Below are 14,488 nucleotides of genomic sequence, written 5' to 3'. Positions count from 1 at the left end.
GGCTCGTCAGACTCAGAGTCAGACGGGTCGGCCTCCTTGGAAGAAATCAGAGATGGCTCATTCATTCCCAACTGCCGTGTGCGTGGCCGGTCTGCCTTCCTTGGAACAGGGGTGGGACTCATCTCTCCCGTAAGCAGGCCAATAGGAAGAATCATGTTTCTGTGGAGTGTCTTGATTGGTCCAGAACCAATCTCTGGTTTAAGCTGATAGACTGGGATACTGTCATTGTGACGACCAACAACAACATAAACCTGCTTACCCCATTTGTCAGCAAGCTTGTGAGTGCCCTTAAGGCCAACATTCCGTATGAGAGCTCTATCTCCCTTGTGGAGCTCATTACCTCTCACTTTTGCATCATATCGACGCTTGTTGGCTGCTGCTGTCTTAGCAGACTCCTCGGATACTAGTCTATAGGCACTCTCCAAATTTTGTCGCAACTGTTGTACATACTTGGAGTGATCGCTATTAGCAACACCATCAGGGGATGTGCCAAAACAAAGGTCTATGGGGAGGCGAGCCTCCCTGCCAAACATAATGTAGTACGGGGAAAATCCTGTACTATCATTGCGGGTACAGTTATAGGCATGTACCAGAGAACTTACATACCTACTCCAGTTTGGCTTGTCCTCAGTTGGCAGAGTACCCAACATGCTAAGTAAGGTACGGTTAAATCTTTCTGGCTGGGGGTCCCCTTGCGGGTGGTAAGGTGTCGTTCTTGATTTCTGCACACCAAGGAGGCTTGTGAGCTCTTTAATGAGTCTATTATCGAACTCACGTCCCTGGTCTGAATGAAGTCGTGTTGGCAGGCCATAATGTAGGAAGTACTTCTCCCACAGCAATTTTGCCACAGTTCGGGAAGACTTATCCCGAGTTGGGAATGCTTGCGCATAGCGCGAAAAGTGGTCAGTTATGACCAGGATGTATTCAGCTCCACTGCGATCCTTCTCAAGCTTGAGGAAATCCAAACACACCAACTCTAACGGGTAAGTAGTTGAGATATTCACAAGAGGAGCTGAAACCTTGGGAGCAGTTTTGTGCGCTACACACCTGGCACAACACCGAATCCACTCCTCTAGGTGGGATGCCATCCTGGGCCAATAGAATCTGGGTCTTGCCAGAGCAACTGCTCTCTCCATCCCCAAGTGACCTACATCATTGTGGACCCCTCTCATAGCCTGTTCTCGGAATTTCTGCGGCACCACTAACTGAAACAATCTAGATCCAGATGGGCCAACACAGCTTCGGTACAATACACCATCTTTCAGCACAAACCTGCTGAACTGTCCACACATGGCTTTCAACTCTTTGGAAAAGTTGGTTGACACCTTGGGTTTGGATTTCTGCTTGACAAACTGGATGACTTGACTAATGTCCTCATCAGCTGTTTGTGCTTCTCTCCAGTCAACGGATTCCAACCCACACACTTTCAAGTCAGCGCCCGGGCTGGAATAGTCATTTGGGACTGCATCTGCACTCATTGCCATGCAATACACCAAAGACTCACCATCGGTAGGGTCAGAGATAGAAGACCGCTGTCTGGCCTCTGAGTTAGTCAGATGTTGGGCTGAAATGGCATTGATTTCCTCACGATTGCAGGTCTGATCAATGTCCTTGCTTTCTCCTCGCAGGCGTGCTTCAAGATCCCGAATTTTCTCCTGCTGATCAAATTCTTTGGTCCCACCACCACCTACAGCTGGTCTTCGAGACAAAGCATCAGCATCTTGGTTCGCACGTCCGGGTCTGTAGTGTATGGTGAAATCAAAGGTAGTAAGGGCAGCTAACCACCTGTGACCTGTTGCGTCAAGTTTTGCTGAGGTCAATATGTATGTCAATGGGTTGTTATCTGTGAACACTTGGGTACCCTTTGCCGCATATAAATAGTCTCGGAATTTTTCCGTTATAGACCACTTCAGGGCAAGGTACTCCAGCTTATGAGCTGGGTAGTTTTTCTCAGCCCGGCTCAGGCTCCGACTCGCATAAGCGATGGGACGAAGTCTTCCATCAGCCTCTTGGCAGAGCACGGCCCCCAGTCCTTCACGGCATGCGTCAACATGAAGAACAAAAGGGCGAGACATGTCGGCAAAGGCTAACACTGGAGCTGTGCAGAGTCTTACTTTCAATGTCTGAAATGCCTTTTCACAATCAGGCGTCCATCTGGTCTCAAAGGGGGTTCTGTGATCAACAAACCCATCGCCCTTCCCAGCCACTGCTGTTTTCTTTGGAGCACCTCCAGTCAGTTGGAACAGTGGTTTGGCTATGGCAGAAAACCCTTCAATAAATCTGCGATAATAGCTTGAAAATCCTAAAAAGGATCGAAGCTGACTGACGTTTTCGGGGCGGGGCCAAGTTTTCAGTGCCTCCAACTTGGCAGGGTCTGTCTGAACTCCCTCCTTCGAGACAATATGGCCAAGGTATTTTACGGATGTACAACAAAGTTGGCACTTCTCCGGGGATACCTTTAGGCCGTACTGGGCAAGACGGTCAAAAACTTTGCCAAGTCGTTCTTCCATCTGGACCAAACTTGAGGAGAACACAATTATGTCGTCCATATAGACCAACACTTCCGCCATGTTGAGGCCAGCCATGCACCGCTCCATTAATCTCTGGAACGTCGCTGGTGCACCTTTTACACCCTGTGGCATCCTCTCGAATTGGTAAAAACCGACTGGGCAAGTGAAAGCCGTCTTGTCCTTGTCACTGGGATGCATGGGTATTTGATAGTATCCCGACTTAAGATCTATTACGGAAAACCAGCTGCATCCATGTAAGGAGTCAAGAGCCTCCTGTACCAACGGCACAGTATACTGGTCAGGTATGGTTCTGGCATTTAACGTGCGGTAGTCAATACAGAGTCTTATCTGGCCGTTCTTCTTTCTTACTATCACAATTGGTGAAGCGTATTTGCTCTTGGACTCTGTGATTACTCCGATGTCCATCAAGTGCTGAAGGTGTTCCCGTAGATCCCTCAGATCCCCAGGGGCAACTCGACGTGATCTTTCACGAAATGGCTCATCGTTTGTCAGGCGGATCTCATGGTAGATCTCTTTCGTAGAGCCAATGTCCCATTCATGCAGAGAAAAGATTTCTGATCTCTGGTAGGCAATTTTGAGGACTCGCTCTTTCTCTTCTGCGCTGACTGGGCCCCAAACAAATGGCAATTTGTAAAATTCCTTCTCTGAAAGTGAAGGTCTCTGGTCTCCCCTCACCTCAGTGGAGCTTGTCGCTGCAACCCTTAGGAACTCAGCGGAGGTGCAAGGTTTGTCTTCCACTTTGCCAGTCCTTCCAGCCACCCATGAGGTAAGGTAGGCCCCTGCCAGAACGCATTTCTTGGGCAGGAATATGTCACGGTCAGTTTGATTCAAAAGACACACTTTGACCTTCCCAAAGCCTTGAGCGATGTTGATAAGGGTACATGAAACTGTTAACCCTCCTGGCAGTCGACTGGGGACAGTGGAGTCCAGTAACCCGTTCACGGCTCTTCCAAGCCTGTTCCTTATCTGCCCAACAACATACTGTGTAGATCCTGCTGGGACAATCATGCGTGCAGCAGCTCTGGATTTCACATAGCCTATCAACCCCTCCGATCCAATCCTCTGCAGACCACGGATTTCTTTATAAATACCTTCGCAGACTCTGTCTATTGGTACCCTTTGCGGCCCACCCTGAAGGGAGGAATAGCACTCGCGAAATACTCCACTGTTTGTCCCCACAATCAACTTGTAGTTGGCTGTATTCTTGCTATTTGGGACAACCAAGGCCAAGGTAGGGAAGGCCCGGTCCGTCCCACAAAAAGTGGCATCAAATCCAAGGTTAATCTCTGTCCACCCAAGATAGGGCATTTTTCCATCACCACCATGCAGCAACACAAGATCCTGCAGTGGACGGAGTGGCAGACCAAGACTTTCAAAGAAGTCTCGATATATGAGGGTCACCTGTGAACCACTATCCAGTAGTGCCTCGGTCCTCATGCCATCCACGTAGCAGGGTCTTGTATGGAGATCCCCCACCAACCCCTCTGGAATGTCTGTGTTGGGTTGATAGATGACGGGTCGACTGTTAGGTGGCCTCAATTTTTGGGCGCCGAATCGGCCTTCTTCTGACGCCCCCGTTCGTTTCCCTGCAGGTAGAAGCTAACAAACCTCTCGTTCACTTTCTCTGGGTCAGGTTGGTTATCACATCTGGTGCGATAGTGACCGTCCTGGCCACACTTAAAGCAGAAATTTGGGCGTTGGTGCGTTGATTCTTTGGTGTTTGTTCTTTTCGACTCTCCCTGACTCAGTTTTCCATGCTTGGCCGTCTTGATAGGCTGAGGCACCGGCTTAGGCTCTCGCCGGGACACCTTTTCTGCCTGCTCAGCCTCCTCTCGTCGGACCATCTTGAGTAGTGCCAGGTAAGTAGGTGGAGTCTCAATCTTGTCTTTCAGCTGAAGATTAACCAAGAGCATCTCGTTGTACAGTGTCCCCTTCATGAACTGGGTAAGTAGCATTTTATTTGTCTTGTCAGCCGGGGCACCACCTTTTCGTGTAAGTTTCCGAAGGATGCCCTGCAAACGTGTCAGAAACTCGGAGGGTTTCTCTCCCTGCTTCTGATGGAGAGAATGGAACTTGATACTCAACTCATCTGCAGTGTGAGTGTCTCCAAATGCTAGCTCAAGTGCCTGGAGATAATCCTCTGATGTGGCTTGGGGATTTTCACGCCTCAGGTCTGTGATGATGTTGGCCGCAGGGGCCCGGAGGGCCTCCCGGATACGCCTCTTCTTCTCAGCCTCCTCATCCTCTTCATCCAATTGTCCCTGTGCCACTTCCACCCAAGCATCAAAGGTTTCCCCTGTAGCAACACCTGAAAATGGAGCAAGTCTCCTTGACCTAGCTATCTTGCACTTGGAGAGAGCTGCTTGTAATGCCACAGTGGGTCCTTCCACTCCTGCAGGCTGTGCACTCTCATCCTTATCAGTAGACGACAGCAAACCCCTGGCCTTGAGGTCTGCTACTGTGACTTTGTCACTTCGAACTCTGGTAAGTCGATGAACAGCAAACACAACTTCTCGCCCAGACAATGTCACCTTCAATTTACCACTTGGCGGAAGAACCACATCTGACGTATTTTGGTCAAACTCAAGAAGAAGGAGAGTCTTACCCGATTCTTCGCGTCGGGAGACACCAGTTAGATGTTGGATGACATCACAGAGTGCAACCAATATGGAGTCAGTTGAGATAGCGATGGGATTTGAAACTAGCAGAAGGGAATGGGAGGGACGTACATCGTCTTTCTTGCACCATGCAAGTCCGATCGGTTGAAACTCGCTGCCGGCCGCCATCGCTGAACGCTTGTCCAAAGTTAATGAAAGTCGCGCTACCAACTATCTCAAATATCACATGGGAGAGGAAAATTTAGTACATGTTTGGTAGTGTGGATACGGCAATTACATAACTACTGGCTCTCAAGAAAAACTTTACGATGAATGACAAAAAGCAACTTCACTCCAAATTACATGGATCCAATTTGGAGGAATCTGATGTGTGAAATTGTGGGAAGAATCAAAGTCAAGTTCAATCTGCTAGTCTGAATTTGGAAATGTGGTTTGGTTTAATAGGTCCTGGCAAGGTCGCCAAAAATGTAGCCCACACAATCCAAACAACCAGGACAAGTATTTCTCAGATTAAACTTCACACTTTAATTCAACCTTGATTTCCTCTGGCAACAGTAAATCACTTATAATTAATATAAATGTATAACAATACAAAGCAAAGGTCAAACAGTAGTAAAACCGATGACAATGATAACAATGACAACAAGATAACAATGAGCGCTCGATACACACACACAAGATATAGAATATGTAGATCTACACAGTTTTCACCAAGATCTTGGATTTCAACCACAAATGGTCAGTTCTCTTAAATTCAAAAGGATCCTGGCTGGTCCAACACCAGCACTGCAACTGTTCAGTTCCCTGATCAGGTAGGGCCAGTATGCAGAGCACAGATGTCTGAAGCCTACGTTCAGAGTTGAAGATGCAATAGACGTCTTTGGAGGAAGAAGTCCACACTGGGCTGATCACGGAACTCTCCAATCAGGTCAAAAACTCCCGAGTGCACAATCCAACGGTACTGTCTGGCACACCTGGGCTCAGGAAGAGGAGCTGAATGTGGGAGTTGTCCAATACTTCTCTCGGGTCAGCGCACTGGGCCTGAGAGTAAACAAATTTGAACCTAATATACATGTAACATTTTCTGGTGGCTCAATTACATATCCTGTCACATGCAACATGTGAAGCTTGTTCACAAACACTAGACACTTCTAGATTCCACTGGTAATCATATTTACTTTAATAGTAAATCAGCTTGGGAATTATTACCTCTTGGCATTTTCCACAAATTTCCAAAGAGATATGTTCCTCACAACATTCTTAATTTGAGAAACAAGTATTACGTTATGCAAATTATAGATCTTGCCGGTATGGTATCCCTTTAATGCACAATATTCACCCATGAGTTACGTATGTCCCCATGTATATGCAAAATATCCCCCACAAACATTATTGGTTTTCTCATCCAGATAGTTAAGTCCCATAAGTAGGCTTACAAATATTAAATTTCCCCCTGTTACAGACCTATATTGTTCGCAAATATGATGGTTTTACTTTCAGATTTCAATTACAGGCTTATTGACAAAATCCCCCTAGGTTGAGTAATGTATGCATAGCACTGAACTGTTATGGTACAAGCACATGGCTCCCAAACGACTATTTTTCTATCATCAAAGTTTGGCCTTACCTGAGAGCCAGTAGCTACTTGCAGTATCCCTGGAAGCAATGATTATTAAACTCAGGAATGCGTAATATAGGAAGTGATTTTGGCCATTAAATTACAATTTTAGGCCCCTTTTGTTTTCCTGCCGGTCGCTTTCCGAAGGAAAAAGATGGCTGCATCCATGAGCTTTTTCTGCCTCTCTCTCAGTGGTCGCTTGAGGGCGCTATGTATATTTTGGGCTGGGCTACACGTATACAAAACCTATCAGGAAATATCAAATATTCAAAACTCAATATAAAAGATAGTGTTCACGTCATCATTTCGTCGTTCATTTTAAATAAATCTTGCATCAGGTCTTTCTTGGCTATCACTTTGTCAACGATCAAACATCGTAAAACTACCAAAATTGTGGCTCAAAAACGTACACCAAGTCAATGGGCCATAAACTCGTTTGCAGAAACACTGCTCGTTTAACTTCTTGTCACGTGATTTGCGCTTAAACTGAACAATTTTTATGAAATATGACTTCAAATTTGGACTCTTAAACACATTTCAAAGCAAATAAAAGACTGGAAAATACCCGATTTCTCTTTCGTTCTTTTAGTAATCTTGATCCGAAATAAAGGACTACTCGTTCACTAGTGTCAATTAAAAAAACGTGTACACAGAATATGGGGAAAATCAAATATTCAAAAATCAATATAAAATAAGGCGATGACGTCATCGTGACGTCATAAACTAGGCAATGATTTTGAATCATGGTCTTGCCGGCTGTAACTTTGATGACGAATGGAGATCGCCAAGTAACCTAAATTGTGCCTGGAAAACGTGTACAAAGTCAATACGCTAAAAGGCTTTGTATATGAAACTTCACTATCTCGAAGTTGGGACAGTCTGAAATGTTACTTATTGGCAAAGGTGATTTCAAAAACTGAATGACTTATTAGTCGTTCATTTTCCCCAGATTTCACCGGAAAAATCTCCAAGACGGCTATGATTTGTGTTTGTCGGATCCAAAGACGCACTGACCCCAAATCGTGTGACAGACGATGTGATATGAGTGACAGAATTCTTCGGGGCAGAGATGAAACCAAAGTGAGAGGCAGAGTACTGACGTTCCTGTTGAATGAAGTTACAAACAACGAAATTCAAAGTCAACGCAATGAAAGAAATTTAGTCTACATAATAAGATTATTTGTTCTCAATTAAACTGACGTTGTTATGCCGGAAAGTAATTGTTAAATGTAAATCTTTAAGTCAGGTTGTGAACTGAACTCTTTAAGCTGATTAATAAGTGTGTTTTAAAAACGGCAGTAAGTCAGTTTGCCGCTCATTTAAGGCTGCGCTCACTTTGTGCTCACAGAAAAGATTCTCACACTTCCGTATGCCGCATGTCGGTTTTCAACAAAATTTACTCAATAAATGAATGAATTTCATCCAGTATAATTTTTCCCGAGAGTGTGTAAAATTAAAATCATTTTATTGAAGATTTTTTTCAGTGTTGGCTTATCGAAACCAGACGGAAAAACGCATAGACAGTTTGGACATCATATTTACTGACAAAACCTATTGCATGTCCAGGTGGAAATCTCAAAGTTTTACACACTGAATAAATTGCGATTGAACCGACCCAAAGTGAAAAGATTGCTAAAGCGAGACCTTAGACAATAGGTGTAAAAAAATGAATTAAAAACAAACACACACAAAACACGTTAACATTATCGCTTTCGAGTGGGTTAGTTAATGAGAAAATGGTCAGTTATTTCCGGAAATGATATTCTTGCATTTTCTGTTTATTTTTGGCTTGTTTTCGGGAGGAGGGGGAGTGCCTAGCCATCATCCCATGAGAAAAAAGTTATGTTGACCAGAAATGCACAGCGTACAGCATCACATTACCCTCCTGGAGCGCCGCCATTGATCGGATGCGCATTTTGTGCACAAACAATGCGTGATGTCCTATATACCAAATACGCCCCCATAGAAAACAGTGTCAACTCAGACCGAAATAGCGCCGCCTGTTGACTCTTGTGAAGAGGGCTCTGTTGTTTTCACTGGAAATTAAAGATTATGGTCAGAAGATCACTTTTCGTTTCAATTTTATGGGGGTTAGCTACGATTGTTTTTTATTCGCCTTTTCCAGAAAATACCCCCAAAATAGTAGTAAAATTATGAGCTCAATCAGCTCTGAATGTAGCCGCCCGCCTCTCGCTCGATCCAAAATAGGCCCGCACTTTGGGTCTTTTTGTGAAAGAAATACCCGGAACTGGAAACTATCGATCCCAAATTCGGGATTTAAAGAAATATTTCTATGATCCCTCCTGATTATGGCATGTCTTATTGTAAAAACCCCGTGGGATCAAAAAATGTTAATGAGCTCGTGCGCATAAATACAACCATTTTGTGGAATGCACCCTTATGCGGTCGGCGGTGAGGAGAGATGACGGACAAGCACCCACCCAGTAGTCGCCCTGGTGTATATCGCATTCCATGTGAATGCAGCCAAGTATACATCGGGGAAACCGGAAGGAACCTCCCCATAAGACTCCAAGAACACCGCTCGCACGGTCGACGAGGAGAACACGACAAGTCGGCCATCGTCAAGCATGCACACTCCACGGACCACCGCATCGAATGGGACAAATCAGAACTCATCGCCCCCATCCAGAACTGGCTCCCAAGGAGAATCTGAGAAGCCATCGAGATTTTCCGGCACAACACCGTACCCCAAGACATTTGTTTCAAGCTCAGCGACATCTTGCGCCCACTACTAGCACCCAAGCAGACACCCCCTCCCCGGCATAAGGGTCCCCTATACCCGAACCCAAGGTTTCCCGTCAATTTCAGGATTCAACACCTTCACGCAACAGGGCACACACAGAGTCACTCAAACCGTGAATCCCGTTCCACGCTCCACCGCTTCCGGATTACTTTTATAAGCAGCTATCCACTCCAGTCCGGTGTACCTGCAAACCCATTTCTCATTAAAAAAAAAAGCAAAACTTGGCTGTTTCATGAGAATTCTGTGTGGAATATCTCAAGACAACTTTACTTTATTATTTGCTGAATCTCAGGGAGTCTGACAATTGTTTGGGGTATTTTCAATATACTGTAAAAGGTAGAAAAGCAGCGATTTGGCCGTCGGGTCTAGTCAGTATGGTCGGTTTGGGTCAAGTTGGGTTGGGTTTTTGTTGTTGTTTGTTTGTTTGTTGGGGTGTTTGTTTGTTTTTTGATAAAACATTAAATCAAGAAGGGTTAATAAACCATCGAAATAAGTGGATGACATGATGAAATATAAAACCCAGGAGTGTCCAGATTAATTGCATGCGAAAATTTGAAAATCGTCGGAGTTTGTACAAATAACTATGAATTTGAACTTAATATTTACTGCAAGGACCCGGTAGTGTGGATCTGCACATTTTAAACCGAAAAAACCCGTTTCAAATCTAACATATCATTTTGCGTCCGAATAAAATCTAATTATTATAGCCAAGAGTTATTGCTTTATCGAATTTTTGATAAAACTTAGAATACCCTTGCACCGTACTCTTGTAAGGGCAGACTTAGTAACACTCTGGTAACGGTGAGTCACGGATCAAACGCAGTCGTGTGTTTACGTGTTCAGGAGTGAGCGTGACATGTACGTGCTCATGTTCTTGTGCTGGGTCGGACCCGATGACTTTGACGTCAGGAAACCGTACTCGTTAGTACATGTATCTAAAGAAGTGGAAATGATGGACAGAAAATTATACAAGTTAATAATACTACGTCAGAAATCGGTTTCAATACAGAGAAAAAAATCGGCACAATCTAACAGAATATCATCAACGATCCAAATCAAAAATCATCAGATAAGCCAAAATTGAATGTTCGTGCACCGTTAGAACGATAAATTTTCTGGGCGATTCGAAACGACCTAATTACATGTATTAAAAATGTTATCCAGCGGAATCAAAATACTACTGCTGCGCTGAACCATTAGGGGGTCGAAGCGACCTCCACCAGTCACTGTCGATAGCAGTAGACCAGCGTTCTTCGACTGTCATCCCCATCTTGGATGACATCATGGCCAGCCAGGTAAGTCTAGGACGGCCACGTCGACGCTTCCAGGTAGGGAGCACACCTAGACAGCTGACTGTAGGATGGTATGGGCTGGGACTGTAACCTGCAACCGACGAACATAACCGAAAAGCAAATGACGTCAGTGGGCAATAAAAGTCTCGATTGGTGGAAGTCCCGTTCGGGATGAGACCTCAGCATTGGAGATAAAGTCGTACCATTTGATTCTGAGAATCTGTCTCTGACAGGACATGTGGGAGACTTGGAGAACCTTTTCATCACTGGCCAGTAAGGTCGGAGCCATACAGTCGGATAGAAAGAACGCATGACTTATAGATCCTCAGCTTAGTAATCAGAGAAAGTTTCATGTGCCTGCGCACACTGCAGAGTTGACCCATGCAGCCACCGGCCATGCCAATGCGGCGACGTACCTCGGATGTACGGCTGCCCTCAGGCACAAACTCTGAGCCTACATATTTAGGAGGACATCGAGTGACCAGGTTATTAGGATACAACTCCAGACTGGTTCTGTAAAGATTACATGACACAGACTCCATATTTACGCAGCGTGTTCCTGAGGAATTTTTTTTATGCTACCAGAAAAAACACTACCGCACGGTAGCGAGGTGGATACTCACCACTATGACGTCACCTGGTCGCGTATCATTTTTACTTCCGAGACGCAAAGTGGAATCGGCGAGAGACACGCTCTGATTTGCTTAGGAATATTTATGAGTTGTAGTAGTAAGTTTTCCAAGTGGGTTCCAGAACGCTTTCTCCGTGTACGCAAAGTGCTGTATCTAACTTTCGTTCTTCAAACCAGCAGGTTTTAGGCACCTCGATCGCTATCTTGAACTCCACCAGTCTTGGGAGCTATGATTGCCAATTCTGCCACTCTTTTCTCAGCCAGGTGGAATTTCTTCATCCTATTCCAACTGCATACTAAATGAGGCTTGCAGTAGTTGTTTGGATGGAAGCACAACTAAGGATACACATCCCAAGGGATCAAAAGAGAAGTGACAGTAGATAAAATACCTCTTCTTGTTGGTGGTCTTTCTTTCATTTCTATCTTGTCTCCGAGTTCATCATCTTCTATAGACCACATCATTCTAAGCGCTCTCTCAACTGGCATGCTGCCTGCATCAATGTTTGAGCTCTTCAAGTTTTTGCCCAATTCTTCTTCTGGGATGCACTCCAGATGCACTCCTTGCTGTTGCCCACCCACTTTATGGGGTGGAAACCCCCCTTACTGCACGTTTCAGTCAAGCCTTTGACAAGCTCAACTGCCTTTGACTCTGTTGGAGTAGAGCACAGGCAATCACCAACATAGAAGTCGCGAAGGATGATGCGAGCAACTTCTTCATTTTCTGCATGGTCATCTGCCATCTTCTTTAGCGCGTAGTTTGCACATAAAGGAGAAGAGACCGCACCAAAAACAAGTGCTTTCATGCGATACTCTCTCAACGGTTTCTGGATGTCACCATTGTCACATCAAAGCAGCCTAATAGATATCTTTCTTCTTTGGTACCAATACTTGAGAGAACATACCGTCAATGTCGGATATTAGAGCAACTTTATCTTGTCTGAACCTTGTTAACACACCAAGGAGGCTGTTGGGCAGGTGCAGCCCCCGTATGAACTGTATGTTCAAAGAGGCACCTCTGTAGTTGGCTGTGCAGACATACACCAACCTAAGCTTGTTTGTGTGGATGCATGACACCATGAGGAGGAAGATACCATAATCTATCATCATCCCTGTTTTCCTCTTTGTCCGGAACCCTTTCCATGTACCCTCTGCTTCCCACGGACTCCATGTAGCCTGTGTATTCCTTCAGACGATGTTGCTGTCTTCGAAACCTTCTTTGTAAGTGGGCTACATTTTGCTCTGCCTGTGGTCTGTTGTTTGGCATTCTTGCTCATTCCTACCTCATCGTGTTTCATTGGGAGTGCAGTCTCACAATGGTCACCAACCATTCCGATGGAACTCTTCAGCTTTGGAGAAAAGTTCAAATCCTGTTTGGACTTCTCTGGCCTGTCTTCTATAATTCTGTCATTGGAGTCATGGTTGAAAGGGTCTGCAGCAGTTCCTCAACGTCTGCTCTGGCTTTCACTGTTATTTTATGGGAGACGACCCTCTATTTACTTTGAATTTTCTTGACCCAAAAACCTGCCAAGTAAGGACTGATCGGCAAGGAAAAGGCCACCCTCTTTACTGTTAATTACTTCAAGGGGCTCCTTAACTTTAGGAACGTTGTTTCCAATCAACAGCCCCACCTCAGCATCCACAAGTGGCAGTTAAACTCTGTTTAAATACTTCCACTCCTTCAAGTCATCCTTTGCGAGGATATCTTCTCTGGCTACTGGTATTTGTGTCTGAGTGTAGACTTCTGGCAGACTTATGACTGTCTCACCTTGCAAATCCATATTATTTCCAGATGCAGTGGTACATGTTCCTTTACCACTTTCTCATCAGTCAACGTTTGCACTTGTGTGTTGACTAACTTCCCTTCTCTGCAAGCAGGGTAATCACTTCTTTAGCACAAAAGACTGCATTACTGCCAGAGTCTAAGAATGCATAGGTTGTGGGCTGCATTCTTGTCTTCCTTGACCTCACGACAACTGGCACAACTCGAGGAGGTGATTGTCATGGGCATGTACTGGAAATTGTTATGCCGTACTTAACATTGTCCTTCACCGACGTTGTTTTATTTATGTGATTCTTCTTTCCTTAAGAGGCACCGGCTGTGCTGATCGGTGTCAGATCTGGCTGCTGGGGCCCTTTCCACTCCTTGCGCAATACTGTGGGATGCCACCGTCGACAGATATTGCATTTCTTTCCTTTCTTACAGTCTCTCGCAAGATGTGATGAGGCTTGCAAGCTCCCAAAGCACAGCCCTTTGCCACGGCAGAGCTTAATCCTATCCTTATATGGCTCGTAAAATGGACGGGGGTGTTCAGGAAAACGATTTGAAATTTTTGAACTAAATCCTGGGAAATGTGTCGTATACTGACTTCTCTCTGACTAAAACTGTATTTGTGAATGAGAATAATAACGTGCTTGGTCGGTCTTAACAAACATTTGAACCGGTCTTAAACACACGTTTTAGATCGGCCATGCATAAATGATGTCATCCATTGCTTACGCCCCATATAATACTGCCTTCCGTATACGGCCTAACGAGCAGTAATATTTTAGACCGTATTGTGAAACTGTTTATATCCACCTCACGGAAGAACTTCACAGGAAAACTGAGAGCACTGGAGTACAAAATCAGTATAATTATACTGCAGGCGTACAATATTGATTCGACATATATCTGCTGAGTGCTTCAGGGTTACCATACCAGCTAACGGTCACGACTAGAACCTGCGGTTTTCAAATCATTACCCCGCTGATCGAAAAGTTGAAATCAAATTCAAAAATCCGAATGCAGATCTATTAAATAAAGGGAGTCACAGGTGGAGATTTTGAAAAGATACGGCGCAGTGTACATAAAAGGAACGTATAGTGCGTCGCTTGATGGTCGTTCAAGATCCATGGGTGTTACCTCAGCATGAGTGGTCAAAGATGCGGGATGCAAAGCACTAATCAAGCCCCATTAGGGTGTAAAATCAACAAAGTTCAGAAACACTGGAATTTCTCTTCCTTGGTCTTTCCAACTGTTTTCAGTTGTTTGTGG

General features: G+C 44.9%; 1 protein-coding gene across 1 annotated transcript; it reads right to left on the bottom strand.

Annotated features, from left to right (window-relative positions):
- Positions 1-4,066: 4,066 nt before the first annotated feature.
- On the bottom strand, positions 4,067-6,994 carry LOC147795426 (paraneoplastic antigen Ma2 homolog). The gene is made up of 2 exons (XM_087131922.1): positions 6,777-6,994; positions 4,067-6,190 (listed from the first exon to the last, which is right to left on the bottom strand). Exon 2 carries the CDS (start codon positions 5,315-5,317, stop codon positions 4,067-4,069), a length of 1,251 nt encoding a protein of 416 aa, XP_086988048.1. The 5' UTR covers positions 5,318-6,190; positions 6,777-6,994.
- Between the last annotated feature and the right edge of the window lie 7,494 nt (positions 6,995-14,488).

The sequence above is a fragment of the Acanthaster planci genome, unplaced genomic scaffold, assembly GCF_054643075.1.
Source record: "Acanthaster planci isolate LZ-2023a unplaced genomic scaffold, COTS_SCS Contig32, whole genome shotgun sequence".
NCBI lineage: Eukaryota > Metazoa > Echinodermata > Asteroidea > Valvatida > Acanthasteridae > Acanthaster > Acanthaster planci.
The sequence above is the reverse complement of the archived record's forward strand: the minus strand, read 5'-3'. Positions and strand labels throughout refer to the sequence as shown.

Coding starts and splice junctions, on each gene's coding strand:
- LOC147795426 (XM_087131922.1), bottom strand. CDS start 5,317: ATGGCGGCCGGCAGCGAGTTTCAACCGATCGGACTTGCATGGTGCAAG.